Source organism: Microcaecilia unicolor, chromosome 3 (assembly GCF_901765095.1).
Source record: "Microcaecilia unicolor chromosome 3, aMicUni1.1, whole genome shotgun sequence".
Taxonomy (NCBI): Eukaryota; Metazoa; Chordata; class Amphibia; order Gymnophiona; family Siphonopidae; genus Microcaecilia; species Microcaecilia unicolor.
This window is the reverse complement of record NC_044033.1, coordinates 435,566,335-435,584,153: the sequence shown is the minus strand read 5'-3', so window position 1 is coordinate 435,584,153 and position 17,819 is coordinate 435,566,335. Positions and strand designations below refer to the sequence as shown.

Below are 17,819 nucleotides of genomic sequence, written 5' to 3'. Positions count from 1 at the left end.
GGTGCTTTTTGATGGTACTCACTGAACTGCCAAAAAGAATCGGGTCTTACAGTGGTATTAAGTGAAGCCTTGGGATCCACATGAGAGAGTTATTGTTCTTTGGTTTCTCTAATGCTTGTTTTCATGCAAACTTCTCTACTACAGCGTTACTTAATATAGCATTCAGTTTTGGATTACCTAATTTGGGAGGCAACTAGCTGAATGGACATGACAGAAAATAGTGGTAAACTGAATTTGTGCCAGAGAAAAGGATATTACAGTGAAGTACCTTAGGGATTGGTGCTTGATCTGATTCAATATTTTCATATGCAGTGTTGCAAACAAGTTATCTGGAAAGGTTTGCCTTGCTGTGGATGATAATCAAGAGAGTAGGCATCCTCGAAGCAGGGCTGCCGTGGGTGGTGGGGCAAGGTTATCTGGGCTCGGCCTCCAAGGGGGGCCTGGTGCTGCTGCATCAGCAAGGTTTCTGGTGGTAGGCAGGTAGGCACACAGGCAGAAGAAGGCTGCATTGGTCTCCTGCTTGTGCGTGCTGGAACCTGGGTTATCGTGTTAACTTCTCTGCCGCCGCAGGTCCTTCTTTTCACCTCATCCCGCTTCCTCTTGTGTGACATACTGCCTGTTTCTGCCACTGGAGGGGATGCAGTAGGAAGTACTTGTGGCAGCAGAGGACAGTTAATGTGTTAACGCAATAACCCCTGTCCTGGCACACATGAGCAGGAGAGAGAAGACAGACGACAGAGGCAGCAGATGCTGCTTTACTTTAACTATCAGATAGTACCCTGCATGCTGTGGTGGCAGAGCTCGTGCTGGCAGGCTCATTTTAGGTCTGTGGCATGATGAATTTCATCTAATTGTCTTGTGGTGCAGAGGCAGATGTCATCATCAAAGTAGGTTGCCCAAAGCTGTACAGAGGGCTGTGTCCATCTTAAGATCTTCAAGGCAAGTTAACTTCATTGCAGTTGTACTACTGCCTTAGTAAGTAAGTAGCAGATCTATGAATTTAAAGCAACTAATCTAATTTGTTGGGAGGGGAAGGGGCAGGTGGGCAGCATGGAGAATTTCTGTTTTTAGTTTTCACACAGTTCAACTGTGTAATATTTGAACCCTGTTCTCAATTAAACATGATATTATGTACTTTCTTTGTGAGCAAAAAGAGTGCCCTGCTCCTGCTGCTAGTCACAAAGGGAAGTCACCGCAACATTTATTCTCTGACTGACCACTCTGATCTGCAGTACCTTCCCTGAAGTTAAGAAAAACAACAGATGCAGGAATTAGGGAATACCATTGATTGGAATCCGCATCAGTTTTGCTTGTTCAACCTTAACTCAAGGTCATAGGTTATACCTATGACCTTGAGTTTAAACTTTGAACAATCAGAACTGATGTAGATTCCAATCAGTGGTATGATATCCAAATGTTTTGCAGTCTTGATGATCCAACTGGAAGTTCATCACAATGACTTTTTTTTTTTTTGTGGTTGCCCGCTTTTGCAACCAATAAGATAAAAGACGTTATCTTCCATTTGATTGTTATACAATTTCTTTGCCTGCTCTTTTATTGGTAATTGGTACTTTTATAATGCAAACCCATAGATTAGTATTATGTTTTGTAATCTAATGGGTTACTCTTAATCCTAGTGTGTGGGCAGTTGGTTGTAGAGGAGCGGAGTGGGAGAAGGGTGCTGTAGTAGGGATGTGGGGCGAATCCCAATTAAATAGCAGTTCTAATAAAATTAGTCCTGGTGTTCAGTAAGTTCTCATGATGCTTCAGAAAGCTAAGCTAGGTAATTTCAACTGAAAAAAAATGTAAAACTCTGCACAGCTCGCAGTCTGCTGCCTTCTATTTCTCTTCCAGTTGTGCCAAAAAGGTGGTCCAGTCAATATCAACATGAGCTATCATCATTAGTCAGGATCTGGAAAACGTCGAGAGAAGAAAAAAACGTGATAAAGAAGCTAAAAAAGGGCTAGTAGTCTCTTCAGAGCTTAGGATTTTCATTTGCAATAAAGAAGGTTCAAGACGATACCTGTATTCTAAGTATATCAACAGCAGTACCGATGAGAGAAGAAGCAGACTCGTGTCATTTGAAAGTGAGTTACAGAGTCCAGCTGATGAAGGGCAAGCTGCTATTTTGCTAAAAATAAGCATTAATACTAACACGTTTGATGCAGGAACTCTTACAAAAGAAATTCCCACAAACCAGGAAGCAGAAGAAGCAGTAGAGAGAGGTCCTCGGCCTCACCTCCATATTTGTGAATTCTCTAGAGATTGGGAAAATCAGCAGTTCCCCATGTCATGCCTGGAAATCAAACTACAAAATGAGGAAATTACACCGAGGGACTGGTTAGAGTGGAGTCCAACAAAATAGGCATTGTACTGTTTTTCTTATCACCTTTTCTCAACTCTCAGAATGTTTGTCCCACGTTGTCATCAATTTCTGGCTATCACAAAAACTTCAAATGGAAAAAGCTGTACAAGAAAGTTCCAGAACATCAAGAAAGTTCAGAACGGGGATGGGACGACTTCCCTATGAGGAAAGGCTAAAGCGGCTAGGGCTCTTCAGCTTGGAGAAAAGGCGGCTGAGGGGAGATATGATAGAGGTCTATAAAATAATGAGTGGAGTTGAACGGGTAGATGTGAAGCGTCTGTTTATGCTTTCCAAAAATACTAGGACTAGGGGTCATGCGAAGAAGCTACAATGTAGTAAATTTAAAACGAATCGGAGAAAATGTTACTTCACTCAACATGTAATTAAACTCTGGAATTCGTTGCCAGAGAATGTGGTAAAGGCGGTTAGCTTAGCGGAGTTTAAAAAAGTTTTGCACAGCTTCCTAAAGTAAAAGTCCATAGACCATTATTAAATGGACTTGGGGAAAATCCACTATTTCTGGGATAAGCAGTATAAAATGTTTTGTACTTTTTTGGGGATCTTGCCAGGTATTTGTGACCTGGCCACTGTTGGAAACAGGATGCTGGGCTTGATGGGCTTTTAGTCTTTCCCAGTATGGCAATACTTATGTACTTATGTAACACAAAAAATGCTATGTCATGTGGTGCAATCTTGAATCTGGTCTGAAAACTGGTCAAAACATCGAGCATCATTTGTAGAAAGGTATAGAGAGTAAAGCGTATTTGTGGAAACATACTTTGGAGGCTTCTTGTTACATTTCTCTTTACAGGAATATGTATAAGATATATTTGCATACAGTAGAGGCAGTTCATGCATATTCATTGTGGGTGTCCTGAAAACCTGACTGGCTGGGTGTTTTCTGAGGATTGGGTTAAGAACCCCTGCTTCAGTCTCATATTCATGACATGGGCCTTGCGAAGGTCTGGTCTAGGTCTTTAAGAGTCTCAGTAGTGACAGCTCTGTGGCCTGTATGGGTCCTTCAGTCATCGAAGGCTTTCGACTTGCAAGAAGATGTCTCCTAGTTAGTGGACTGCAAGTAGGAATGATATGCTTGTATCCTAGCCACGGTTTTCTTCTATGTATGCCAAATTGTTGGTTACCAGGTATAGTTCAAGGGAGAGCTCTAGCAGCCCTCTGTCATTGTTTGAGTCCTTCGTAGGGCCTTACTCTTGTTCCATTCTCCTGTGGAAGGCCCACAGCCAGGTATTGGTAATGCAGACAGGAGCTTCCCTTGTTTGGTGAGATTGTTAGAGAATGACACGGGAACCCGCAATAACCACAGGGACGAGGACAGAGCTTGTGGGGATGGGGCGGGGACAGATCCCATGGGGACTGGATGGGGACAGAGTCCAGAAGGATGGGGACAAACTTTGTCCCTATGTCATTTTCTACTGTGAAGCCTGTTAATGAACTGGACTGTTATTTATGTTTGAGTGATGCAGACTACGATATTTTGATGTTTTGGAAAAACAAGCAAACATGCTGGCCACAACTAGCAAAATTTGCATGGGAGATGCTGTACGTTGTTGCCTCCCTGAGTGAATTCCTTCTGAAAGGTGGTAAATAAATCCTAATAAATAAATTGTGCTAACAGCACATCTTCCAAGAAAACATCTTCTATTGAAGGAAGGATTATTGAAGACAGGAGAGCTAGACAGTGCTTTATAGGGCGTATTTCTCCCCTCTAGGGCATACAGAATGGGTTGTATTTTGTACCCCTGGACATTTTAACATGGTGGATTAGGATTCCTTGGGGTAGAAATCAGATATTGCTGGGGTTGGGGAAGGGTAGATGGTGGTAGTGAGGAGGGCTATTTATAGCTGCTCACTGTTATTATTGTTTTCTATTTGTAATTTATACACAGTAGTTGCACAGCATATTGTTCCTTTTTATACTTTAATAACTACTACTACTTATCATTTCTATAGCGCTACTAGACATACACAGCGCTGTACACTTGAACATGAAGAGACAGTCCCTGCTCTACAGAGCTTGCAATCTAATTAATTAATTACATTTGTGGCCTGCGCTTTCCCACACATAGCAGGTTCAATGTGGCTTACATAGTAAATAGAATTACAAAGTCTTGAAGGAAAATGTTACAAGTTGTAGTAAACGTAGTAGTAGTAGGGTTTTGAGGATATGTAAATTGAGCATGGAGAGGTAAACAAAGATAGGCTGAGCAAAAGGAGAAGAGATTGGGAGGGGTAAGGTGTAGGAAGGATGGAGAGGAAGAGATTGAGGAATGAGCATAAGGAGATTGTGAGACATGGTCAAAGGTATAATAATCGTCGGGGCAGGAATCATGTGGGTGGGCTTAAAAAGTTAAGTTGGGTCATTAGGGTAAGCTTTCTTGAAGAGATAGGTCTTCAACATTTTTCTGAATGGTAGATGGTCGTTGATTGTTCGGATGGATCTTGGCAGAGCGTTCCAAACTGGCTGCCCAAAAAGGAGAAACTGGATGCATAGGAGGTCTAGTATTTAATACCTTTGCAGTTGGGAATGTGTAAATTGAGGTAAGTACGAAAAGACGATGATCTATTTCTGGTTGGTAGGTCGATGAGGTTATTCATGTAGTTAGGGGATTCTCCATTTATGATCTTATGAATCAGAGTGTGGACTTTAAAATTTATTCTTTCTCTGACGGGGAGCCAATGAAACTTATCTCGTAGAGGTGTTGCACTATCGAATCTTGACTTGCCAAAGTTAAGTCTGGCTGCCATGTTTTGGATAGTCTGAAGTTTCTTCAGGATTAGGGTCTTACATCCTAAGAAAACACTGTTGCAGTAGTCTGCATGCGTGAGTACTGTGGATTGTATTAGATTCCGAAAGGTGTTCAGGGGAAGGTATGATTTCACTCGTTTCAAAATCCACATCATATTAAACATTTTTTTTGTGATGAATGTAGCATGGTCTTCGAATGATAAATGGTTATCAATCGTTACTCTAAGTATTTTTAGGTTGTCAGATATGGAGAGTTTAACGTCTGGCGTGCTAAGAGTAGTCGGGAGAAGTGGAGAGTATTGAGATGAAAGGACTAGACACTATGTTTTCTCTTTGTTTAATTTCATCTTGAAAGCGTTAGCCCAAGAGGTTGGGGTGGTCATGCCTATATTTATTTTATCGGAGATTTCAGGTAGATTGGATTCAGGGCTGTGCCGACACAGTAAGCGAGGTAAGCACGGCAGGGGGGCGCCGCCGCACCGTGCTTACCAAGCCCTCCCGCTCCCATGTCCCAACTGCCCGCCCTCTTCCCCCCCCCCCCAATATCTCTTTTCTTTTTTTTTCCTTTTAAATTTACATCCGTCCGGCAGCGCAGCATCAGTGAAGGAGGCGGCGCTTCCGATGTCTCTAGCCAGCCTTCCCTTCGCTCAGTGTTCCGCCTTCTTCTGACGGCAAGGAAATGACGTCAGAAGAAGGCGGGACACTGAGCGAAGGGAAGGCTGGCTAGAGACGTCGGGAGCGCCGCCTCCTTCACTGACGTTGCGCTGCCGGACGGAGGTAAATTTAAAAGAAAAAAAAGGGAAAGGGATCTTGGGGGGGGGGGGAAGAGGGCGGGCAGTTGGGACATGGGAGTGGGAGAGAGGAGCATGGATGGGAGGGGAGAGAGGAGCATGGATGGGAGAGAGGGGAATTGCTGGATAGGGATGAATGGAGGGGGCAGGGGACAGATGGGCATGGATGGATATGAATTGCAGGGCTCAGGGAGAGAGGGGAATTGCTGGATAGGGATGAATGGAGGGGGCAGGGGACAGATGGGCATGGATGGATATGGATTGCAGGGCTCAGGGAGAGAGGGGAATTGCTGGATAGAGATGAATGGAGGGGGCAGGGGACAGATGGGCATGGATGGATATGGATTGCAGGGCTCAGGGAGAGAGGGGAATTGCTGGATAGAGATGAATGGAGGGGACAGATGGGCATGGATGGATATGGATTGCAGGGCTTAGGGAGAGAGGGGAATTGCTGGATAGGGATGAATGGAGGGGGCAGGGGATATAGAGCAAGAAATAAAGAAGAAAGGAGGAAAGTAAAGAAATAAATGGAAAGGAAGCTCTGGAAACGGAGTTAAGAGGACAGATAGCAGCAGAATCAGATACTGCGCCAGCATGATCAGAAAACGAAAGTCACCAGACAACAAAGGTAGAAAAAAATCATTTTATTTTCATTTTAGTGTTTGGAATATGTCCACTTTGAGAATTTACATCTGCTATCTTATTTTGCAATGTATAGCAATTTGTTTCTAAGAATATTGCTGACAATTCCTGTCAGTGTGGCAAGTGGTGAGCGTTCATTTTCACGCGGGGGGGGGGGGGGGGGGAGGGGGGCGCGCCAACTGATAGTCTGTAGGGGGGCGCCAGAGACCCTAGGCACGGCCCTGATTGGATTTAAAGGGGATAAATATAGTCACGTCGTCAGCATAGATGAAGGGATTAAGGCCATGTTTGGCTAGTAACTTGGCTAGGGGAATCCTCATGAGGTTGAAGAGTATCGGGGAAAGCGGAGATCCCTGCGGTACCCCGCATTCAGATGACCATGGGGAAAATATGTTTTTGTAATTCCTTTGACTTGGTAAGATCTTGTGGTAATAAGGCTTTTTATCCAGTTGATTATATTGCCACCGATCCCAAGTTTGTCCAGAAGTTTAGTTAGGATAGTATGATCAACCATGTCAAAAGTGCTGGATAAGTCAAATTGTAGGAGAAGGATATGGTTTCCAATTGCTATTTCTTGTTTGAATTTGGATATTAAGGTAAGAAAAACCATTTCAGTGATATGGGCCGAACGAAAGCCCAACTGCGATTCGTGCAGGATGGAGAATTTCTGAATATATTCGTTGAGTTGCGAGGTCACTCTGTTTTCCATCAGTTTTGTGATTAGAGGGACAGACAAACAGGACAAACAAAAGATAAGGGAATATTAAAGTGAGGATGATAAAATAAGGGTTCTGAACAAGTGAATAAGGGTTAGGAGTTAAAAGCAGCGTCAAAAAGGTGGGCTTTTAGCTTAGATTTGAAAATGGCCAGAGATGGAGCTTGACATACCGGCTCTGGAAGTCTATTCCAGGCATATGGTGCAGCAAGATAAAAGGAATGGAGTCTGGAGTTAGCGGTGGAGGAGAAGGGTACAGATAAGAGAGATTTACCCAGTTCCTGGGGAGGAGTGTAGAGAGAGATGAGAGTGGAGAGGTATTGAGGAGCTGCAGAGTGAATGCACTTATAAGTCAATAAGAGGAGTTTGAACTGTATGCGGAAATGGATAGGAAGCCAGTGAAGTGACTTGAGGAGAGGGCTAATATGAGCATAACGACACTGGCGGAATATTAGTCATGCAGCAGAAGTTTGAACAGATTGAAGAGGAGAGAGATGGCTAAGTGGGAGACCTGTGAGAAGCAAGTTGCAATAGTCTGAGCGAGAGGTGATAAGAGTGTGGATGAGGGTTCTGGTAGTGTGCTCAGAAAGGAAAGGGTGAATTTTGATGATATTGGGGATGTGTCCAAAGATGGCGGCATGCTGAATGCTAGCATCGGAGCTCTTTGTTAGTCTGCAGAATCCAGCGATTTTTCCTTAAACAAGATGCCCCATACTAAACGTAAGGGGACAGTCAAAGTAGCAGCCTCGGCTACTAGGATGCCCTCTCCTGTCCAACAGACTATCGTGAGATACGCCATGAAGCTACCTACCTTAGAACCCGAAAGGGGCCCTGCTGTCTCCGTGGGTGAAGACTCCCTAGGAGACTTGGGGCTTGAGGTTACACTCTCCCCTCCGGAACTTCAACCACCGCCGATTCCCGAAGAACGCCCTTCCTGGCGTGACCAGCGTGACCCGGAAGAGGTCGATGCAGAGGTCCCGGTTCGAGGAGCAGGAGCGGCGTTTTCTGAGGGAAGCCCGATGTCGGGGGTTGAACATCATGCTCCGACACGGGGGGAAATCGGCAGTGACCCTGGAAAGCATTTGGAGTGCTCTCCAGAGAGTGGGGCTAACGGTGGCCAATTCGGCAAAGGAGTTTAAAGACTTAGTAAGTACTGTGGCAACTTTATCCCAGACTTTTACTATAACACAGCAAGAAACAAAGGAACAATTGGATGGTCTTAAGCAAGATGTTAACAAATTAAATGAAATCTCCATATCACTGGTAAAAGACAATTTGTCTACACAACGTAGACTAGAACAAGTAGAAAATTTCAATCGGAGACTTAATCTGAGACTCTTGAATTTCCCGAAAGAAATGGGGATTAACCCTTTGGATGCCTTTAAACTATATTTGCAGGAAGTATTAAACTTTTCCCCGGAATCTATTCCACCATTGAATAAAGTATATTATATTCCCTCAAAAAAAAATCACCTGTAACTTCTCTACAAGATATTCCAAAGGAAAATCAAGATGATTCTTTGAATATTACCGAGATATTAGAAACAACTTTAAGCGTAAACTCTGAAAGATCAACACTAATTGCGTCTTTTATTTTTCAGCAAGATTTAGATGCTGTGTTACGGTTATATTTCAAAAAAATGCAGACATTGTTTAGGGGTAAAAGAGTATGGATATACCCTTATATAACTAAGCAAACTCAAGAAAGGAGGAAGCTGTTTTTAGTATTGAGAACAAAAGTTACATCTATAGGGGCCTCCTTTACCTTAATTACCCCTGTAAATGTGTTGTAAAGTATCTGGGCTTAAAATATATTTTCCACCAACCAGAGCAGTTAAAAGTATTTATAAATATGAAGAAATTGGCTAACCGTTGACCCATTGAAGAAATTAGGAAATTAATATAAGATAGGTTGCATGCTATGCATATTACCACTGTTTAATTGCTTATAAAATTTAGTCTTCTTTAATTGGTAGACCTCCCCCCCTTATGTTGTGGTCTAAAGAAGAGTAAAATGTTTCTTCCCTTTTTTTTGATAATTTTACCTTTATGGGAGGAAATAATGTCTCTCATAAAAATACTGTTTTTGTCTGCATTGCCTGTTCAAATGTAACAATCTGTTTAATTTGATTTAAAATATAAATAAACAAAAATTTTTTTTGGTGATATTATAGAGAAAGAAACGACAGGTTTTAGCAGTCTGCTGAATATGTGCAGAGAAGGAGAGGGAGGAGTCTAAGATGACCCCAAGGTTACAAGATGATGAGACAGGAATGATGAGAGTGTTATCCACAGAAATAGAGAATGGAGGAAGAGGAGAGGTTGGTTTAGGGGGAAAGATAAGAAGCTTGATCTTGGTCATGTTTAGTTTCAGATGGCGCTGAGACATCCAGGCAGCAATGTCAGACAGGCAGGCTGATACTTTGGCCTGGATTTCGGCTGAGATTTCTGGTGTGGAGAGGTAGATCTGGGAGTCTTCAGCTTAAAGATGATACTGAGAAAACCATGGGATGAAATCAGAGTACCAAGGGAAGAAGTATAGATGGAGAAAAGAAGAGGTCCCAGGACAGATCCCTGAGGTACACCAACTCAGGGGATAGAAGTAGAGGAGGATCCATTAGAGTATACACTAAAGGTACGCTGGGAAAGATAAGAAGAAAACCAGGAAAGAACAGAGCCCTGAAATCCAAGTGAGGACAGCATATCAAGGAGTAGGCTGTGATCAACAGTGTCAAAAGCAGCAGATAGATCGAGAAGGATGAGGATAGAATAGAGACCTTTGGATCTGGCCAGGAACAAGTCATTGGAGACTTTAGCAAGCTCTGTTTCAGTTGAATGAAAGGGGTAAAAGCCAGATTGAAGTGGATCAAGAATAGCTTGAGATGAAAGAAAGTCAAGGCAATAGCGGTGAACAGCACGTTCAAGTATCTTGGATAGGAAAGGGAGGAGGGAGATGGGGCCATAGTTGGAAGGACAGGCAGGGTCCAATGAAGTTTTTTTTTTTTTTTTTAAGGTATGGTGTGACTACGGCATGTTTGAAGGCATCAGGAACAGTCACAGTGGAAAGTGAAAGATTGAGGATATGATAGATAAAGGGATGACAGTAGGAGCGATAGTGTTAAGTAGATGGGTGGGAATAGGATCAGAGGAACAGGTATTTTCAAGGAGGAAAGAAAATATGTAGTTTCCTCTTCGGTGATTTCAGAAAAGGAGGCAGGGGTTGGAGAGTTGAGAGAATGAACTAAGGGAAGGAGAGGTGGAGTTACCTGGTTGAGAATTCAAGTTTAATCTTGTGAACCTTATCATGAAAGTACTCAGCCAGAGTCTGGGGAGAAAGTGAAGGGGGAGTTGGAGGTGAAGGCACTTGAGGAGAGCGTTCAGTGTGGCAGAGAGACATTGAGGGTTTGAGCCAAGAGAATTAGTCAACTGGATGTAATAGTCCTGTTTGGCAAGTAAAAGAGCAGACTGGAAGGAGGTCAGCAAGAATTTGAAATGTATGAAGTCAGCATGGGCACGGGATTTCAGCCAAAGGCGTTCGGCAGAGCGGGCACAGGAGCATAGGTAGCGGATTCTAAAGGTCAGCCAAGGCTGGGGTTTGGTACATTTTACAGAACGAGGAGTGAGAGTATCCAGAGCAGAGGAGAGAATAGTATTATAGGAAGAGACAGCCTCATTGACAGACTTCGATAACATAGAGGTTGAGAAGAGATTTGAAACCCCGGATTGGCCCAGACGTCCCTGGTTCGTGGATATGGTCAGGCTCCTGTTCGATCGTCTGCTCCAGGTGCAGGACGGTCTCTTGCTTCAGGGACCAGTCATGATGAGGATCCTTCCCCCTTTGGTCTAACGGTCTGGCCTTTGAAAGGGCGAAGTTGAGAAGGAAAGGGTATCGCTACGATGCTTCAGGCTCGGAAAAGATCCACTTCGAAAGCTTATGCTAGAATGTGGCGTACCTTCAGTTTGTGGTGTGCGAGTTTGGGATTGTCAGCGGCTTTGGTATCCGGTTATCCTTGTGTTTCTTCAGGAGGGTGTACAGAAATCACTCTCGTTGAGTTCTCTTAAGGTGCAGGTGGTAGCTCTGGCATGCTTTAGAGGCCGGCTTCAGGGGGCGTCGATCGCCTCCCACCCGGATGTGGTTCATTTTTTGAGGGGCCTAAATCGGTTGCATCCTCCGCACGTGCCAGTTCTGCCATCCTGGAACCTTAATCTAGTTCTCAAAGCACTTCAGTGTCTTCCTTTCGAAAACTTATTGGGGATTACGGTTAAGGATCTTACCTTGAAGGCGATTTTGCAGGCTCTTTGTTGCAGAGACCCCTTCCTGCGTTTTACAGAGGCAGGGGGGTATCGATTAGGACAGTTCCTTCGTTTTTTCGGTGGTTTCTCGTTTCCATTTGGGGCAGACTTTTCTCCGGGAAGATTACCCCGAGCATTCTGGGCTCTTCGCTGCCTCAACATGACGGGCTCTTCTCAAATATTTGGAGGTGACAAATGAATTTCGTCTTTCTGACCATCTCTTCGTCCTTTTTGGAGGCAGTAAGAAGGGTCATATGGCTTCCAAGGCCACCATAGCCCATTTGGTGTGGGAGGCCATCACTTCGGCCTACGTGGCATTGGGCAAGCAAGACCCTGTGCAAATTCGTGCTCATTCTACGCGAGCTCAGGCTTCCTATGCAGAGTCCCATTTGGTTTCTCTGGAAGATATCTGCAGAGCCGCTACATGGGCTTCGGTCCATATGTTCACTCATCATTATCGGGTGGATGTGGCAGCTCGGAAGGATTCGGTGTTTGGCTCGTCTGTGATTTCTGCTGGGTTGGGGGTGTCCCCCGCTCTACTTGAGGACTGCTTGGGTACATCCCACAAGTCTCTGGATTGATCTGTGGGACACTATGGAAGGAAAAATTAATTCTTACCTGATAATTTTCTTTCCATTAGTCCCAACAGATCAATCGAGAACCCCCCCCCCCCCTGGATATACTGTCTGTGGTTTTGTTGGTTAGTTTTTTTGGGTTTCGTTGTTCTGAATGTCCCTTCATTTGATTAAATAATAAAAACAAATAAATTTGGAAGTGGTGGAAGTATGTTGGACATTTGGTCTGACAGTGTCAGGAGAGTTTTCTATTGTTTCCATTCCACTGCTTTGGTATCGTTCATACTGAGGTTTACTTGGCTGCACTGGTCCACATATAGCAAACCTCGGAGGTTCTCTCTATCTCCACCTGCTGGTAGAGGGACACAACCACAAGTCTCTGAATTGATCTGTTGGGACTAATGGAAAGAAAATTATCAGCTAAGAATTAATTTTTTCCTTTTCTACCTTTGTTGTCTGAGCATTTAGTTTTTCTATTCGCTTTAGTCCCAATGTCTTCTGTTTTATGCAGTGTCTTCTTTCCATTTGATATTTTTTCACTCACCATGTCCTCCATTCTCCTGTGTCCTTATGCGTCCTGTCTACCATCTGTCCCTATCCTTCCTCTAGTTTCAGCATCTGCTCTCAAAGTGTTTCAATCCAGCCCTTAAATTCAGCAGTTTTCCCTCCATCCATATCCACCATTTCTTCTCACTCTCCTCCATCCTTGTGCATCTACTTCTTCTGTCTTCCCTCCCCTCCATCCATGTCCAGCATTTCTCCTCTCTCCCTTTTCCTCCATCCGTGCATCTATTTCCTGTCTTTCCTTCCCTCCATCCATGCGCATCTCCTTCCTGTCTTCCCTCCCCTCCATCCATGCGCATCTCCTTCCTGTCTTCCCTCCCCTCCATCCATCCATCCATCCATCCATGTTCAGCAATTCTCTTCTCTCTCCTGCTCTCCTCTCCATGTCCAGCGATTTCTGTTCTAATCATAGTTACCTGATGCTAGGGACCACCTTGGGGGTTAGCACTCAAGAAAACGATTTGGGGGTCATTGTAGATAATACGCTGAAATCTTCTGCTCAGTGTGCAGCGGTGGCCAAAAAAGCAAACGGAATGCTAGGAATTATTAGGAAAAGAATGATGAATAAGACCGAAAATACTATAATGCCTTTGTATCGCTCCATGGTGCTTCCGCACCTTGAGTACAGCGTTGTGTTCTGGTCACCGTGTCTTATAAAGATATAGTGGGATTAGAAAAGATTCAAAGAAGAGTGATCAAAATGATAAAGGAGGTGGAACTCCTCTCATATGAGGAAAGGCTAAAGAGGTTAGGTCTCTTTAGCTTGGAAAAGAGACAGATGAGGGGAGATGTGATTGAGGTCTACAAAATCCTGAGTGGTGTAGAACGAGTAGAAGTAAATCAAATTTTTTTTTTTTTTTACTCATTCCAAAAGTAGAAAGACTAGGGGACACTCGAGGAAGTAACATAGAAATATTTTTAAAACAAATAGGACATTTTTTCACTCAACGAATAGTTAAGTTCTGGAACTCTTTGCCGGAGGATGTGGCAACAATGATTATTTATTTTATTTATTTATAGTACATTTCTACCCCACATTTTCCCACACATGCAGGCACAATGTGGCTAACATAGGAGAAGTAAAAATGACAGTACAATAAGAGAAAATGGTTAGTGTATCTGGGTTTAAAAAAAAGGTTTGGACAAATTCCTGGAGGAAAAGTCTATAGTCTGCTATTGAGACAGACATGGGAAGCAACTGCTTACCCTGGGATTTGTAGTATGGAGTATTACCACGATTCTGCCAGGTACTTGTGACCTGGCTTGGCCACTGTTTGGAAAACAGGATACTGGGCTAGATGGACCATTGGTCTGACCCAGTATGGCTACTCTTATGTTCTTATGTTATGTAACACTACCATCTCTCACACTATGCCCTGCACACTACCAAGGACCAGATCCAAAATGGCTCCCCCTCTTGTTGGCTCCTGGACCAGTTGCTCCAAGATGCAGTCATTTATTACATCTAGAAATGCTATCTCCCTGGCACTCCCGATGAAACCATTTATCCAGTCAGTTATCGGGTTACTTGAAATCACCCATTATTATAGCGTTGCCCAATTTGCTAGCTTTCTAATCTCTTTAAACCTTTCTTTATCCGTCTGTTAGTTCTGTCCTGGCAGACGGTAGTACAGCTCTACAAGAATACTCCTTCCCTAAACACATGGAATTTCTATCCATAATAATTCCATGTTGCTATCTGTGTGATGTGGAATGTTTATTTTATTTGACTCATGGCTCTGGGACAGAGGGTGAAGCAGTTAGGTGCACTGGCGGTGTTCTCAGCGATCCTGTTGAGGGTAAAGGCTGAATTAGGGAAGCTCGCATCCTGGAGCTGAGTGTGTGGCTGCATAGTTGGTGCCAATGTAAGGTCTTTCCTTGACCAAGGGATGCTTTTCCAAGACTTACTGAGCAGAGTTGGCATCCATCTATCAAAGAAGGATGAAGTGTGTTCCATAACAAACTGGCTAATGTACTAAAGAGGATTTTAAACTAGATTCGCTGGGGATGGGTGAGTAAAGCCCCAAAGTCATTAACATCGCTCAGGTATGTAAGATATATCTAATACTTTTATAGAAATTGGAAAAAAGAGCAATGTCTGGAGAGCTTTGTATACCAATTCCCATAGTATAGGATACAGATTTCTAGATCTAGCTGTGGTAATGGTAGAAGCCAACTTGGATTTAGTGGTGGTCATGGAGAACTATGACTGAGATATACCTGGCTATAATCTATTAAGGAAAGACAGGGTAGGAAAAAAAGGGTGGAGGAGTGGCATTATATGTTAGGCATAATATTAAAGTGACAGAATTGCACGACATATGGGGTAAGGAAGAAGCATTGTGGACTAATCTTGAAAGAAGGAATGGAAAAAGTATTTACATTGGTGTGATATACAAGCCTTCCTGGATGGGATCGTACAGGTCTTTATCTGCCGTCATTTCCTATGATACTATGTTACATTCACAAGATAGCTAGGAAAGGGGAAGTACTACTGATAGGTGTCGATTGAGGTGTCCCTGCTCTGGGGTTGTCTAGAAGCAAGGGGATTCTTACAGGAAGAATTTTTCTAACAGTTGGTAATGGAACCCATGTGGAAAGAAGCTATTCAGGACCTGGTACTTACAAACAGGGAGAGTGTTTCAGATGGTATGGTGGGTGATCATTTGGCATCTAGTGATCACTGGATGGTGTGGTTCAATATTAAGACACACGAGGAGAGGGCTTATTCAAGATAGAAGGTTCTAGACTTCAAAAGAACTAACTTTGCCAAGATGGGGGAATATCTCAACGAAGAGTTAATTGGATAGGAACAGCTGAAGGAAGCAGAACAGCAGTGGGCAAAACTGAAAGGAACTCTTTTAAAGGCAACAAACCTTCATGTTAGAAAAGTATGTAAAAGTAAGAGGAAAAGACATCTACTTTGATTATCAAATGTTGTAGCAGAAAAGGTAACTTATGAAGGCTAACCTTTTTTTCTCTTATCAGATGACACAGAAAGAGGAAGACAGGCAAAAAGCTGTCAAGAAAGCAAAGATAGAAATGGAAGAAAACAGAGCCAGTACAGTAAAACTGGGGGACAAGACATTTTTTAGATATATAAGTGATAGAAGGAAGTGCCAAAATTGCATAGTGAGGCTCTAGGGGAGGAGTATGTAGAATCTGATAAGGATAAAGCTGAACTGCTTAACAATTATTTCTGTTCTGTGTTCATGGATGAAAGGCTGGGGGGGTAGGACTGCAGAAAACAAATGCTAATGGGCATGGATGTTCAGTAGACCAGGACCGATTCTCAGAAGACTGTGTTAGTCAGGAGCTAGCTAAACTAAAAATAGACAAAGTGATGGGGACTGATGGGATATATCTGAGGGTGCTCAACGAATTCAGAGAAGGTCTGACCTCTTCAATGCTTCCTTACAGTCTGGAGTGGTCCCCGAGTACTGGGGAAGTGCAAATTTGGTCTCTCTGCACAAGAGTGGAAGTAAGGAGGAGGTTGGGAATTACAGACCTGGTAGTCTGACCTTGGTGATGAGTAAACTAATGGATATGCTTCTAAAGTGGAGGATTGTGAGGTTTCTAGAATCGAATGGACTGCAGGTCCTGAGACAGCAAGGTTTCACTAGAGATGGGTTTTGTCAGACATCTGATTGATTTCTGTGACAGGGTGACCAAACAGTTGGCTATGGGAGGGGCACTAGATGTGATGTACTTGAATTTAGCAAAGCCTTTTACATGGTTCTGCACAGGCGACTGATAAATAAACTGAATACCCTTGGTATGGGTACTAAAGTGACGGAGTTAAAAACTGGTTAAATAGAAGGAGACAGAGGGTAGTGGTAAATGTAGATTGCTTCAAGGAAAAGGATGTTATCAGTGGTGTACTTCAGGGATCGATCTTCTAGTTGGCTCTTTTAAACATCTTTGTGAGTGATATTGCGGAAGGACTGTCTGGTAAGGTTTGTCTCTTTGCAGACGATACCAAACTTTGTAATAGGGAAGACACTCCAGAGGGTGTGGATAGAATGCAGAGGGATCTGGTGAAGCTTGAATGGTCCAGCAATTGGCAACTCAGATTTAATGCTAAAACAAATGCAGGGTCATACACTTAGTTTGCAAAAATCCAAGGAAAATCCATAGGGGATGAAGTACTTCTGTGTATGAAAGAAGAGCGAGACTTGGGGGTGATTTCATCTGATGATCTCAAGGTGATTAAACAGGCAGAAAAGGCAACGATCAAAGCCTGATGGCTGCTTGGGTGCATGGGGAGAGGAATAGCCAGCAAGAAAAAGGAGGCGATAGTGCCCTTGTATAAGTCTCTGGAGAGGCCCATCTAGAATATGGTGTTCAATTCTGGAGACCACACCTACGAAAAGATACAAATAGGATGGAGTCGGTCCAGAGGGTGGCTACAAAATTAGTCCGTGGTCTCTTTCATAAAGTGTATGGGGACAGACTTAAAGCTCTCAATATGTATACTTTGGAAGAAAGACGGGAGAGAGGGGATATGATAGAGACGTTTAAATACCTCTGTGGCATTAATGTATAGGAGGTGAGCCTCTTTCAAATGAAGAAAAACTCTGGAATGAGAGAGCATAGGATGAAGTTAAGAGGTTATAGGATCAGGAGTAATATAAGGAAATGCTTTTTCATGGAAAGGGTGGTGTTTGCATGGAATCACTTCCCGGTGGAGGTGGTGGAGACGAGGACTGTGTCTGAATTTAAGAAAGCGTGGGTCAGGCACATGGGATCTCTTAGGGAAAGGATGAGATAGTGGTTGCCGTGGATGAGACGACTGGATGGTCTATGTGGCACTTATCTGCCGTCATGTTTGTATGTTTCTAAGTTGTGACTGATTTCATCTTACTTGTCAGTGTGGAAAATAAAGTTGCTTATCGGTAAAAAAAAAAAAAAAAAAGGATTCCCAGACAACAAGGTAAATCAGCCACACATTCCTTCCCTTCTCTATAGAGTTGAAGCCATGCAGTGTGCTTAACTGAGATGGCCTGCTCAAATGTCTGCACATGGTGAGTTTTTCCATTTTCTGAGCTCTACAGAACTCTTCCATTTTGGTGCCATTAAATGATGTCATCCCATTTGTATGACTGAT

At 43.3% G+C, this 17,819-nt stretch overlaps 1 protein-coding gene across 3 annotated transcripts in view; it reads left to right on the top strand.

Moving 5' to 3' along the window:
• Positions 1-17,819, top strand: part of TAF1B (TATA-box binding protein associated factor, RNA polymerase I subunit B) — a 385,284-nt gene that overhangs the window by 10,962 nt on the left and 356,503 nt on the right. Inside the window, exon 1 of one of the 3 annotated variants that reach the window (XM_030198881.1) lies at positions 17,700-17,736. The exons of the other annotated variants lie outside the window; for them this stretch is intronic. Coding sequence (XP_030054741.1) covers positions 17,734-17,736 — 3 coding nt within the window. The 5' untranslated portion in view covers positions 17,700-17,733. Of the gene's footprint in view, positions 1-17,699; positions 17,737-17,819 lie in introns of those variants that run through there. 3 annotated transcript variants of the gene reach the window in all.